At 35.6% G+C, this 15,791-nt stretch overlaps 1 protein-coding gene across 12 annotated transcripts in view; it reads right to left on the minus strand.

The window, feature by feature from the left end:
* ANKS1B (ankyrin repeat and sterile alpha motif domain containing 1B) overlaps positions 1-15,791 on the minus strand; it is a 393,118-nt gene that overhangs the window by 256,991 nt on the left and 120,336 nt on the right. For all 12 annotated transcript variants that reach the window (XR_014934338.1, XR_014934339.1, XM_085515441.1 and 9 more), the window contains exon 11: positions 3,942-4,078. Coding sequence is in view for 10 of the 12 variants with exons in the window: in XM_085515441.1 (XP_085371567.1) it covers positions 3,942-4,078 (137 nt within the window). In the remaining 2 variants the exon portion in view is untranslated. The remainder of the gene's footprint in view (positions 1-3,941; positions 4,079-15,791) is intronic.

Here is a 15,791-nt window from a genome sequence, read left to right on the forward strand (position 1 = left end):
CAAAGACTGTTTAGAATTTAACAGTATAGATTACTTGCTTTCAAGAGTTCAGAGACCTTCTCTGACACTACTTAATTCAACAGCATCAACGTATATATCCACCATTCAGTACTTAAAAGATCTTTATACTCAGTATTTCACCAGCTGGGAACAATACAAATTAAGATATGAAAAATATCCAGTTATACTGTATCTTTTCTATATACACTGAATCAGGAAACTGAACCAAGAGAATTCTTCCAGGCCAGCTTCAGCCAGCTTCAGCCAAGATAATGGATGCATGTTGAAGTGATATTTTAAAAGAATAATATTCCCTACAGTAAAGAGCATTCTTGTGCCTTAATTTAGTCTTGTGCTTCAGTATGTTGTTGAACAGTGATTTAATGTACTCCCATACACTGCTTGCTATTTTCATCAGTACTCTGTATTGGGTAGTTATGTTTATGTTTTCATATTAGCTCAGCTCTAATTAAAATAATCTAAATAGAATTGTGTTTTATAGTCACATGTCAAAGGAGGTATTTTGCAATGCATCCCTTTAATAAGATTTTGGTTAAAGTTGTTACTAAGTAGTCACAAATTACCATTATGCTCTAAGGAAATTTTTAAAAAATATCCTCTAACGGTGCTATACATCTTCTACCCACTAATTCTACAGTAAAATAGAAAAAAAGGAAATGTCATCCTGTGAGGTAATTCCAACCACACACACAAATATATATCTATATATATATTAACTTGGTACTCAGTATCATGAGATAAAATAATTTCATCATGTCTGTCCTATCCTCAGTCATGAATACTTGAATTACTAACCACATCTTAATGGCACTGAAAGTATATCCCTTCCTTCTTTGTTTTCTTTTAGCTTTCAAGATGACTTAGGCACATTATTTATCTGTTTTTCTTTGTTCACTCATTTCAACACCATTAGAATGAGAAGATATCAAATTGCTTGCAGTAGGTTTGCACAGATATTTCAAAGGTCTATAAACAAAAGTAAAAAGAGAGAATTTTTAAAGTTATTTATATATCTAGAATTAACCGTATTGACTGATCTCAACTACCTTAAAGCACTTTCAGACCTAATGGATCTACACAGACTTGAAAACTCTACATAATGAAGGAAAAAAATCCAGACCTGCAACCTGTGGACCATGGAATACATTCTGATTTTAGTAGGGTTGGGAATACTCAGTACTTTCCAAAAACATTCTGAATTTCATGATACCATGTACACAGGATTGGTTTTAGAGGTATGGAGTTACGTATATAGTACATCAAACCATCAGAAAAAAAAAGAAGAAAAAAAGAAAAGAATTTACATCAATCACTGCAGATCTTAGCAAGAATGGGATGATGAAATTATTTGCTCTTTTGTCTTTCCACCAGAAACCCTCTTTACATTTCTGAAACAACACCCTCAGGAAGTTTGCTCATTCATATACAATGGGAAAACTAGTAATTTACAGTAGATAAAATCCAGGTACATAAATTCTGTACAGTTCACATTTAGACATAAAAAGCTGTACATACAGTTAGTCATTTGAAGAATACCTTAAAAATTCAGAAGTATACGCAGGTGCTGAATCAAATTTAAAAAATGAAGAACTTAAAAGGTGAGAAGTTAGAATTAAGTTTTATGATCAGTGGCAGCTGACTCAGAGACGAGCAGAACTAGCAAAACAGACTCTTAGGAGACCCATTACATTAACCTTCAGAGAGCCTTCCATTTAAAACAATGCAAAAGGCATGGAAGAAGGGAATGAAATAAACTAGCTGAATTAACTTCGATTTGCAAACATCACATTGCAAATATCTACCACTTCTTTGTCTATGTTCTTGGGCTGATTTATTTGGGGATGAGATTAGGCAAACTAAAGAAAAAAAAAAAAAAAAAAAAAGAAAAAAGAAGAAAGAAAAGAAGAGGTAGAACACTCAAAACACTGAAGAAATTACCAGAAAACAAACAGAGAAAGATGAAACATTGCAGTGCATTCGACTTCTATGCATGCAAGTATATAGATTTACAGCTTAAATTAAGCACCAGCCTACACATGTCTTTCAGCTGTTGTTTTGTGCACAGGTAATAGGCCCACAGGATAGAGAGATTAGTGAGTGTGATAAAGTTCTGAGCATAGACATTGCAGAGCTAGCTTTTGTTTTGCAGAGTGATGAAAATACTGGGAGTCAGTAAATGGTATGATGTAAATTTGGACATAGCTCTCCAGAATCTGCTGAATCCATTCAGAGTTAACTAACAGGAGAACATCACCATTCAGTGTTCTGGGTCCATCTGTTGGCAATATCATGATGGAAACAGCATTTTAATTGCTATTTGCAATAAGCTATCACACAACAGCTTGTTCCATCTCTATTCCAATACCTTTCTGTTTGCTTGCCACCTACTATAAAAAACAGCTTAGAGGAAAGGAGGGATTTTAGTGCTGTACTAATGTAGGGTGGGAGGGACAGGGAGACTATGGGAACAAACAAAACTAGAAATAACTATAAAAAGAGAAAAGAAGATGAAGCTGTTATTTTAGACCCCCTGCAATCTAGATTTAAACCAGGATGTGGAACCCAAACTATTTCAGTGTCACAGAGGAACAGTCTGCACCAGTCACTGGTTAGAAATATTGTGCATTGACTTTGTCAGCCACAGGAATCTAACGACTCCTCAGGGGGGAATGGCAGGTACACATAGCAATTGCCTGTTATTTTCTGAACTTTATGCTCCAATGAGCTCTGAAAGGAAGTTCCACCTCCACCACTGTAACATGTACACTTGTTCAGTACCAAAGCAATCAACTCTACATAATTCTTATCAAAATACCACATATACATCAGCTTGTTTCTCACATAACTTGCAGCACATACTAACCAGGCAAAGCCTGGATCCACTAGTATCAAAGTGGCCCAGCAGCAGACATCATATCAGCAATGAACACAGAAAAGGGTAAGAGAGGAGTAGAAGTTACTTTTTTTAAAACTACTCACATCAATAAGGTTTTACAACTTGGTGGCTACTTGTCAGAGCTCAATTTGACAGATATTTTTAATTAGGGTAACTAATTGAAGATCTCTTCTAACTGACCTATGCTGTTATATGACTTTGTGATTCTAAAATAAACTCTTCAACGCAGGTTACTACCATACTACAGAATCCCGTTCTAAGTTCAACTAATTTCCAAGACAGCTCATAGATGAGGCCCAAGATATGCTAGAGAAACATTGAAACTTACAAATTAAGACATATGGACAGCTTCTTTTTCATCTGAGCACAAACCAAAATGCTATCTCAGTGCAGTAGGGAGAATTTTGTTATAGTACGATCTCACTGTGGACCACAAACTATAAAAAATGTCACCACTCTTCTGCTCCAAATGCCCCTCTGACCTGCTTTTTTCTTAAAATGCTGTACTCCTTAAAGAGCTACAAGGTGGCATGTCAGTGTTCTAAAGCAAGTTGTTTACCAATACATTAAAATGTTTATAGTTACGATGCAAAGTTGAGAAATAATACAACATAAGAAGGTAGGTAAACTCAAGAATGAATAAAACATATGGGATCATGTAAATAGAGAGGGAAGAAAACCTGAAAAGGTAATGTGCCATTAATGCTGAAAAAATAGAATGCAACCTTAGAAGAAAACCAACAGTACATTAAAATAGAGAATATTACATAAAGATTTAATTGACTAATGCTATAAGAATAATTTATTAACAGACATGTACACAGTTGAGCTCATTCATAAAATATTCTCTATTTCCCTGTATTCTAAACAGTGTTCAAAGTACAGAAATATTTTGTATTCTGCTTATCTATCTTTGATCTATAAATATGTGTTCAGTAACAACTTCTTCCTAGAACATGTGCATCATATCCTGCTTGTATAATGGAAAAATACAACTATGAGGATGCTTATGGCGATCACCTACCTGAGGACGTATAACTTTTACTATGTTCTTAAGAGCTGTGTCTGGTGATGGAGGAGAGCAGTCTGGTGTTGGGCCTGTAGAGCTGTTTCTATGGCTACCAGATCCTGGCGCAGTAATTGCTACCTGAGGTGCATTATCTGAGAATAAAAATAGAATGTATGTGAACTTAACAATACTTTATACATTTTAAAATAAAAAATTACTTTTAAAACAAGGTGTTACTCAAAACACTATTTCAACTTCCAAAAACACATAAATGTGTTTGGTAAGGGATGTACTGTATATCTCTGATTCTTTTTTTCAGTACATACATTTATTCCATGCTAGGTCAGGATACAGCATACAAAACCATGCACAAATATTTTACATTCGTTTCTCTGAATTACTAATTGTGAATCCAAGTGTTATCAAATATCCTGGAAAACAGACTTTCTGATGCAATTCATATGTCTTCCTGGTAATTCCTAACATGTAAAGACACAGTTCAACAAATTAGAGAAACACATACTTGACTTGGAACGTAACAACAGCCATCAGTCACAACTTTCCTGAACACCACAAGGAACAACTGATTAGAGAGGATTAGTTATACAGGTATGTGCTCAGCTTCTCAGATGAAATCCACATCCTTCCTAGAGCTGCATAGTACAGTCTGAGTTCCTAGCAGGATCTCATCCAGATAACCTACACCTGGCTTGGAAATATCTACAAACATGCAGGTACACGAGGAGCAGATGTTCAGAAATATTTTGTGATGCTGTTATCGCTTTACGGCTCAGTGAAGGGCCATTAAAGGGACTGAGAATGTCATTCTTACATACAATTAGAACGACACAAAGTAAAGTTAGAGAAAAACATTTCAGAGCAGAGACATAACTTCCCAGCTGTGATGGTAACCAAGCACCAGAATGACTTAGCAGGAGGCCAAAAGCTTCACATTATTTCATGCTTTTAGAACTGTATTATTTAAGTTATGGCTTAGTTTATTATTCTGGAATTTTTCCACTGAGAGGCCATGGTCACAGTGGTCTTCATGAGCCTACGAGTTTACTGAGTACTTTTCTTTCTGGGTCACAAAGACATGTCCACCTCAATATGCTACATTACACCTATTACATACAAATCTCATACCTGAGAGCCTACAGGGTTCACATATGAAAGCTTATTTATTTGCAGCTTAGATGGATTGTCAACCCTTCCTTTCACTTTGTGGGCAAATCCACTAGAAAAACAGACAAAATTTTAACAAAACGAAGTAGCTCCAGTGCCGTGAACTAGAGAATTTTTTGTAAGGATTTGATGAGAAGACACCCCAACAAGGCCCTTCTCATAGTGAGGATGAATGTTAAACAGGAGTGCTAGGAGACACCAAACAATAGATTATGGTACTCACAAGACACACAGTGATACAAGTGCTATCTAGGAAGATAAGAAATAACTTCTAGAGGGATAAATGTTCGATGTGAGTCTGGCTAAGTGTACTTACTGTAGTTAGTTATTTACTTACTGTTGTGAGAAACAAACAGGAAAATTGATTCTCACAAGACATAGATTGATTTTGAACCTATAAAGAATAAAACCTCCCTATTATTTTAGCTGTTCATGCATTTCAGACACTGATCTTCCACTGTGGTTATGCTTAAGCACAGCTGCCCTTTAGCTAGTTCGCGTCTGAAAGCCTTTACAATGAAATCAGGCAGTCTTGCAGCTGAGGGAAGTTTTTTTCAAAGGCCAGATAGTAATAAAAACAGATTGATGTTAACAAATAGGTTTTTTGTGCACCTTTTCAATCTGTTATAAGCTCTTGACAATAGTCACTTCAGCTTCTGTTTACTCATTCTTTAAATATGCAGCATAGGTAACAGAGGTCTTGTATGAACAAGATTTTGATTTTTTCCACAGGGATCTGAAGCTTGCTCTTGATCCTGTTCAATGACAGGTCACTAAAGGCTGGTCCTACTACAGTCCTACCTCAGAATCATGGAACTGACTGGAACTGAAATTCTTGGAATGAAGATTTATTGGAAGATGTTTAAGCGGGGAGACAGGGCAGTTATATGTCTCTCTGGATAAAGCTGAGAAAGAAGTTATTCAGCTACAGTGTATGCATAAATATACATAATATTCCACACTCACATAAAAGAGTAGTTACAGCCTGTCCTTTGAAGGGAAATAAAGTGGTAGTATAAAAAAGGATTATGCTTTTAGAATCTTTAAAATAAAAAATAATTTAAAAAAGGACTTGACAAAAAAAGCACAATTGTTCTCTTTAAAATAAACATCCCAGGAAAAAACTAAAATCCAACTGCTCAATATTTCATGCCTTCAGTCCTCCCTCAGGGGAATAAAGCATTTGACATGTAATGGTTTCTTGTAAACAATTTCTTTATTGTGGACAGCTGTTTATTTTCACAGTAGGATCTTCCCATTAAGCAACGATAATGATTTACTACCTAGGCCTGTTTCATCAGGCAGAGAATATCACCCTTGAATTAGCTACTGGAATCAATTTGGGGGACTTTTCCTGTTTACATATAGAGTACTCACCATTTCATCAAGAATAAATTGTAATAGATTATCTTTTGTAATTAAACTACATAATAATTATGTTTTCTTTCTTTTTTTTCTTTTCTTTTATTACTGGTGAGAAAACTAAACATTTCTTTACCCTTAGGTAACCAGAATTATATCACTGGAAGTTTCAATGCATCCTTTCATCGCATAAAGAATTTACCTACCAAATCTTTCGAAGGACGATTAGCTACTGTACTGAGTTTCTGACAGGTGCTACAGACTGAGCCAAAACGCTGACAGAGCTGTCATTCTCTTCTAGTTTCAGCCTCAAGTTACAATAAGTGAAGAGATGTTACTGTACAAGTCAGATAACAACAGGTTCCAGGGATCATCTGGCAGCTGAAATTACTGAAGTACAGTATGTTCTAATAATATTCCTTCCTGCCTCTATCATACATTACAAACTGACACAGGGATGATGTTACTGGAGCCAATTCTGATTTTTAAAAATGTTTTTTAAAAAAGGCAAATAAAATAAACAGGGAAAGGAAAATACAACATTTTATGTTTCCTGTGTTCAAAAGAACCAAAATAATCTGTCAGCCAAGGTTTTAAAAGACAGAAACTATTGCTATGCAGTCATAATCAAATTTACCAACATCTCATGGATATACTGAAAAATATCCTTATCCGTCTCATAGAATTAGACAGGTTTCCATATCTCAAATCTTATGACTTCTCTACACTTAGTTCACTGCTTCTTCCAGTTTCTGAAGTATTTACAGAACAGGTACCCACTATATACAGCAGTGGTCACACTCATGCTCCATAGAAAACAGAAACAGTGTCTCAATTCTTTTCTCACTAACCTTTTCCTTACACATCAAAAGATGACAATTGATGACATAATTGCTTGGAAGATGAACATCACATTGCTCCTGCCATTATTTAAAAGAATCTTCTTATATTCAAAGTACACTTATATTATTTCAACTATAGATATGCCTTCTGATTATATATAGGTGGACTGATTTCATTTACACAAAAATATGAATATTGAACTAACTCCACCAAATCCAGAAATTCAGATATGGTTTTTACTGGTCTATTTCTGTTATTCCGTATTTCACCAGCAGTTATTTTATATATTCTTTGAAAAAAAAAAAAAAAAGCTAAAAAAGAAATTTCACAGCATTGAAAAAGAAAAAAGGTTATGTAATTGGCTTTTTGAAATGTAAAAATATAAAAGTTTTTAAGTCATTTTCTATGGAATATATTTTTTACAGCATCTGTTTATGAGGATTATAAGGAAAGAAGGAAGCAGCAAGTGAAACACATCACAGAATCTCTTTTTCAGCTCACTGTCATACGTAATAAAATCATGAAAAAAAGATACTTTTTGTTCTACGTGTACAAGGGCTGATTGAAAGGTAACACCTGCTATTTAATTATGTTGACCCATGATGTCAGCACAGATGCTCGTGGTACAGCAATAGAGGATGAACCTTCCTACCAGTATCCCATTACATTTCATTGCTGTGTGACAGATTGCAGCAGAGGGGCAGTCTGACACAATGGCACCTTATAAGGAAGTGCGTATGAAGCAAAGGTGTGCCACTGAATTCCTACATGAGAAAAAAAAATGCACCCATTGACATTCATCGACGCTTGCTGAATGTTTCTGGACACCAAATAGTGAATGTGAGCACAGTGAGGAGGTGGGTGGTGCAATTCAGCAGTGGGAACAGTGAAGTGAAAGACAAGCCATGTTCCAGATGGCCATGCACATCTATCACAGCACAAGATGAGGAGTGTCTCAATCAGCACATGTGACTGAATCTGTGGGTTACGACAATGGAATTGTGTACAGAGCTGAATATTGGCTACAAAGCATTGGAAATGATGGTGGTAATGTTGGAATATGACAGTTTATATCAGGCAGGTCCCACAAATGCTCACAAGAACAGAAATAGCGCCATATGCAAGTCTGTCAGGACCAACTGAACCAATTCAAGACCGAAAGTGACAGTTTCCTAGATTGCATCATTATATGGGACAAGACATGGTGTCTCCATTATAAGCCAGAGTCAAAATGGCAGCCCGTGAGTGGCAACACATAAATTCCTCATTGAAGAAAAAGTTCAAGACACATCCCTCAGTAGGTAAAGTGCTGAGCACTGTCTCTTGAGACAGGAAAGGAATGACCTTTCAGGATTTACTAGAACTCAGACAAACCATCAATTCTGACCACTGTGTCACGACATTAACTAAACTGAAGGTGCAAACTTTCCCAGTCTGGTGAAAGAAGATGACAACCTTTCTCTTGCAACATGATAATGCCAGGTCTCCACAGGGAAGCAGTCATGGCAACAAGCTTACCAGAGATCAAAAAGCAGCTGGACAGTGCTTTCAGACATGTAGTCTGATTTGGGGTTGTCCTGTGTGGACCCAGGAGTCGGACTCAATGATCATTAAGGGTAATCATTATCACTATTAAGGTGTCAGACAAAATCACAAAGATATTATCAGTTTAATTGAAACTGTCAAGAAAGCATGCACTGGGAACTTTGCCTTTTACTGTGTTGCATATCATAGAATCATAGAATTACTCAGGTTGGAAAAGACCTCGAAGATCATCAAGTCCAACCACAGCCTAACCATAGTACCCTAACTCTAACAACCCTTTGCTAAATCATATCCCTGAACACCACATCCAGATGGCACTTAAACACATCCAGGGATGGTGATTCAACCACCTCCCTGGGGAGCCTATTCCAGTATTTAACTACCCTTTCTCTAAAGAAGTGTTTCCTAACATCCAACCTAAACTTACCTTGGCGCAACTTGAGGGCACTTCTTGTCTTGTCACTTGTCACCAGTGAGAAGAGACTTGCCCCGCTCTCACTGTAAGCACCTTTCAGGTGGAAGAGGGAGATAAGGTCTCCCCTCAGCCTCCTCTTCCCCAGACTAAACAGCCCCTGCTTCCTTAGTCTCTCCTCATAGGGCTGATTTTCCAAGCCCTTCACAAGCCTCATTGCCCTTCTCTGGACCTGCTCCAGTACCTCCATGTAGAAGACCTCGAAGATCATCAAGTCCAACCACAACCTAACCATAGTACCCTAACTCTAACAACCCTTTGCTAAATCATATCCCTGAACACCACATCCAGATGGTGGATCCATTTTAACTTCAAAACTGTTCTAACTTGATTACAGCCCCAAAGCAATTCGTTCCTAGAGGACTATTTGATATGGAACAAATCTAGGAATTACAGATAAGGATAAGCACGTATTTCAGGATTTCAAGGAATAAACATTACAGAAGAAATTTCAAAAGAGCAGATGGAATATGGAACAGTAGAGTCAGTAGGAAGCTAAACTGGATGCATACAGAGAACAGTTGGACTGAGCTGTCTGAATATGCTCTTTTGAATTCGTTTTGTTTCCTGAACACTTAAACCTGAATAACTATTGTTCTGAGCAGGATTGTAAATACATATCTGCAACTGTCTTGTTGAAAGCACTTGAAGCTGTAACTGGTCCAACCTTGGATGTGGCAGCTATTTCAGGATAGTGTTTGGAATTAATTATCAGTGAAGTGCATTCCAATGGCAATAGGGAGTCTGCTTAGTTGTTTCTGTATCATCCACAAGAGCCAGTATGACTATCGTCAACTTCTTATTTCCTCTAATCACCCACCTGCACAAATAGATTTTGGAACTGCTTCAAGCTTCTATAACTCTTGTAATACCAGGCAACTGTCTGGAAAAATATCTCTCATTAAATGCTAATGAGAGCTGATGGGTGACTTCCACCATTTCCTGAGTAATCTTTTGAGACTGTCTCTGCAAGCTGTTGATGTCTAATTGAGCATTCAAAAACAATGCTACTTAGTGGTCATATGGGCTTTTTTTCCTGAGAATTTGTTGTTGTTGGCTGCTTTCACATGTTTAAAATGTTCACAGTGAAATGCTGCAAGGCTTACAAACAATATTTAATAGATGTCCATTTTTGTTTTTTTCTCAGCATGTTGTCTTCCTGTTTCAGGATGTTCTGTGGAAACCACAGGGCATGGCTACAGGTGCCAAGGTATTTTTATTTATTTCAACTGTTCACTAAAAAAAAATAAATAAAAATTAGTCTTGTAAAACAAAACATGCTCATACTCCCAGATAATGATACATAATAGGAATCTTCAGGCTTATTTTTAAATTTATCTCATCAGTGAGATGCCACTGTGTGTTATCACATGTATGCCTTAGTATTTCAAAAGGCTTGTCCTTTAATCCAAAGAGAACATCAAAACTGTGCCATGCAGAGATGGCATTTTACTACTGCAAACACTATAGCTACAATAGGCTACATTTTCAAATCAATCCAAAATATAAACTGCAAATGTGGTCAGAGTTAGTGCTCTAAAACCACTTAAATAATACTGATGATAGCAATACTCCCCAGGGATCAAGTTCAATTAATAAATAATTTAACCAGCCCTGAGGATAAGTGGTCTGATATGCATCTATCTTTAATTGCAAGGAAATGTAATGTATAGAGAAAATTATATTTTCACAAGCTTCCTCTCTTCTGAAGTATCAATTAGTAAAGCTCTCTAATAAAATATTGAATTAATAAAGATAACCAAATGTTTAAAGGCCAAAAAGCTAGGATTACATTTTGAAATGTTTCAATATTCAAATATTCATATCCAAAGTTTGTAAATTTTTGAGTGATTCTCACTCTCTCTGGGACTTTCACTCTCACTTTGGCTCAACACATGCTGAAAATCTTACATTTTTGTATGTGATATAACATCTAAAGTATTTAGTTCCTAATTAGAAATGTATATTTTATCCAGCATAAGAGGTGAAGATGGTTAAGTAGAAAGAAGCTATCTAGCAGGTAGTGTGCACTAATGATACATAGCCACATTTCCTACTTCTGGTTCTCCACATATCTAATTCTTACACGATGACAGGCAAGTGTTTAGGCAAAACCAAAAGCAGAATTCACAGAATTCCTGACAGTTTCACCATGGACTTATTATTTCAATTCTCATTATCCCATGAGAATACAGAATCACAGAATCATAGAATGGTTTGGGTTGGAAGATGAATTAGTTCCAACCTCCCTGCTATAGGCAGGGACACCTCCCAGCAGACTCGGTTGTTCAAAACCCCATCCAGAATGGCCCTGAAGGGAGACTGCATCCACAGCCTCGCTGGGCAATATGAGCAATAAATTCATTCCAAAGTGCATTTAAAAGGCTGATATCTAGCAATATGGACAAGCTATGTAAGAAAAGCATATTGCTTAGTGTTAGCAAGGGCTTTCAGAAGGCATTTAATACTTTTAAGAAAGTTGTCAATGGCAGATCCTTATTAAAGTTATAACAGGTTGGATAAGAAAAACTGGAAAACACTGAATTTATCAGAAAAAAAATATATTGCTTGCTAATTTTACTTACAAAATAGGTACAGAAATTTCTCATTGTTTTTCATCACAATGTAGGACAGAAAGAAATGTAAAAAAAAAAAAACAGAACTGCTCTGAGAGAGAAATGTAGCTTCAATTTGAGTACTGCTGGTAAGAAACTGGTTTTACTTGTACTAAGCAATTTAAATATCTTCTTAGCAGGGAGGGAGTCATATCTAAAAGTTAAAGAACTATCTGGAGCAACAGCAGATGGAGTTTTTTAATAACAGTTGCTTTTACTATCCTCATCCAGAAAATATAATATTCTGTACAATGATATAATGTAATAGATAAAGAATAAGAAGCCTTATCCTGAAGCAAAAACATATGAATTGATCTTTCTGAAGATTATTTTTATGCTTTTTGAAAACAATAAAGCAACCAAGTGTGAAAACATTCTTTCTTATGTGTTCTTTCAAATCTGAAGTGTTTGAAGGTATATTGAGAAAAAAGGGAAAGACTATTTTGATATCCTGTCTGCAGGAAGAAAAGATTCCATCACCAGCTGCTAGTAAAGATATGCTGTTATCTATACATACGTGGATTGGCAATGTTTGACATATTGCAATATCCTACATTTCCTGCACATTTTGAATTTTTTTTTTTTGAGATGGTCTGTACAAAAATGAAAACAGTATAAAAAGCAATAGAAGGAAATTTTTTGGCTGCAAGTTACATACTGACATGAGGACTACCAGATGCAGAAAGGGAGACAGAAACACAGAAAATTGATAGTAAATGATTTTTAACTTAACGTGACATAAAAACAGGAGGGAAAATAGTTGGTGATTTTTCAGAATGTAACACTGATTACCTTCAGTAGGAATTAATATTTTTCTATTTTTTGTCATCTCTGACACTGAACAAAACAAATAAATCTGTTCATTATGTACAAAAAATGGTTTGTTTTAGTAATTCATTAATATTTTCACAAATACTGTTATTTTGGCAACATTTAGTAAGCTATGCCAAGACTTCTGCTTTCCAGATGTACTGAAGTTAGTAGAAAAGTTTGCTTTAAAATTTATAAAACACATCAGAGACCTCAATATCAGTTAGCAAAGCCATCAAACTGACACATGAACGCAGTGCATAGCTAGTTTCAAATCTTTTGACAAATTATTTTCCCCATATAAAAACTGACTAATTAAAACTGATTTTCCAAGAGAAATGTATCATTTTCACGGCATTTTCATCAGAGATTATTCTTGGATTGGGACAGAATTCCTCGTGTTTGCTTGCAAAAAAAAGATTAATGGGAAAAAAAGACAAAGACTGCAAGGTAGGTATCACAGAAACCTACCTTTTGATCATTTAGATCTCAGGTCCTATGGGAGCTCAACCTTGTTCCTGAAGAGGGGAAGGGACTGAATGAATATATCCCAGCCTGACATGGAGTTGGGATGCAGCTAGGATAGAAATATGCCTAAAACTGAAAAACATTCTTATGTGCTAGGATACAGATTCAGTTATTCACATAATAGCCTGGTACTTATTGTTCCCCCACATCCTCTTTAATATATAGTCTGCAGAAATAGCAGGGATCACTCAAACCATGGGATCAAATCACAAAACTGTAGGCAAGTATATACTTGCGCTGCAGGGCAACTGTAGACTATGTATCTTCTATTCCCCATTCATAGCAAGTCACAAAGTATTGTCTAGTAAGCTGTATTCAACTTATAAACTTCACTGGAAAATATCTAAAAGGCCTGAAAAAAATAGAAAAAGAGCAGGAGAGAATGGAAGCATTTTTAATGTCCTAACTTTCTACAACAGTTGAGAATGTCTGGATGACAGTATATTGCAGTGTCTAATGATTAGTTGTTCAGAGTTTAACAGCTTCACTGAGACCAAAAACAGTGGAGAAATTCATCTGTAACAGAAGTCAGTTGAGCTCTTTATGTGATTTAAGATGTGCCAATGCTTTATTCCCTGCTTATGAAAAAAAAACAAAGTTTAGCTTTTGTTTTAATTACTATTTGAACTTTATGACATTATAGACATAAGCCCACTGATTACTGAGGACTGGATCTCTCAAATTTTAGGACTCAGTTTAATCCTAATGCAAAATAGGAGAACACACAAAGTCTTGAGTTTAACATAATAAATAATATGAAGTATAAGGTAGCAGCTTCCTCTGAGCTTCTAAATTGAATAAGATTCAATCTGACAAGGTTTTTAAAACTGAGTAAATTCAATTTGAAAAGGTTTGTAGAAAATTAAATCAAAGGTTTGTAGGAAATCACAGGTGCACCAGGTGACAAGTAATATGAACTAAATGCCTACTGAAAATCTCCATGCAGTATTCAACCCATTACAAAAGCTCATATTTCCCTTGAACACGCCAGATACATGTAAAATGAAAAGAAATTAAAGGAGAAGTATGAAGTTTTGCTATTACTACTAATGATAGCAATTTAGTATGTTTTATAGCAATCTTATTCCTCACATATCTGTTAAATCAGTATTATTTATAAGAAGGACAATTACTCATTTGTTCAGCTACAGACCAATCTAAAGAGCAGTTTGAAATGTAGGATTACTTAATAGAATGGAATATATTCTATATGACTATGCATATGCTGTCCCTGACTCAAATCTACTTGCAAAAGTTGCTGGAACTAATAGCCATTTAACAAAGAAAACATTCAAATACAGATAAATAATATTTGCATACAGGTTTAAAATGCAGAGTACTCCAAATTAGTTATGTTCCTTGAATTATTGTCTTGATTTGGAAAAATGGTTTTCTCTGACAGCATGCAATCAAGTGTGTAATGAGATCATTCTAGTTGGCAATCACACCAGGATGGATGGAGCTCAGTGTTGGTCAGCATGTATTCACTTTGATGAGAAATACTTTCAGCACTCATTTGCAAAAATTGTCCAAAACTACTGTGAAAGCTGATTTTTTTCCAGCTGCACATCAAAGAATAATGATAAAAAGAAATGAATCATGATAAGATGCTCAGCATATGTCAAGCAGCAGCCTTTTTCTCTCATTTTTCTCTCATTTTGTACACTAGTCCTTTGGAAAGTGAAACTGTATGAACACCTTGGATAGGTGGGGACCTATATGAAATCTGACAATGAACTGTTCATGTGGTATCAGTCATCCCCATGTGCTTAACTTCAGAAACGACAGAGTATTTTTAATAACATTCTATTGTAAGAATGTTATCAGAGATGTTATCCAGAGGAGAATATGATGGGAAGCAATTATCTTAATTATATACTAAAAACTTCTAAGAAGGATGATAAGGTTGTAAAGGAAAGTACATTAAACCTGGAGTATGTAAGAATTAAAGTGCCTTAATTCAGCCTCCTGTGCATATGCATTCTGAAGGAGTCTTTAATTATGACTATAATACCTATATTTTCTACACAAAAACCCGCTGCATCAAGGACATAGAGAAGTAGGGGAAATGGACACTGCTGCAAACCAACATACATTACTACATAAAAGCGGAAGAGAAATAATTTTTTTTTTTTTAAAGAAAAGCACAGAAATGTAAAATATTTTCCTTAAGCATCAAACAAACTTATGTGAAAATATGTTTCCATTGAAAGGGAATGATGAATGAGAGCTATTAATTTTCATTCAACAGATCGATCTAATTTATATCAGAGTTTATAAAGATCTGGTATGAAGCAAGCACAAATGGTCCTATTTCAAAATAGGATTTGGAATGCTGATAATGTTCGAGAAGATTAAAAGGAAATTAATGGAAGAAGCTTAGTTGTTACAGGTCTTCAACCCACTATCAGGAATACAGAATAGATTATATGGACCATCATTAATAATAAAGAGGCAAAGATCGTGCAAATTAGCATAGCTTCAGAGAAACCCTACCCTGTTAAT

This window comes from Coturnix japonica, chromosome 1 (genome assembly GCF_054131305.1).
Source record: "Coturnix japonica strain WE chromosome 1, WE-NBRP24, whole genome shotgun sequence".
Classification (NCBI taxonomy): domain Eukaryota; kingdom Metazoa; phylum Chordata; class Aves; order Galliformes; family Phasianidae; genus Coturnix; species Coturnix japonica.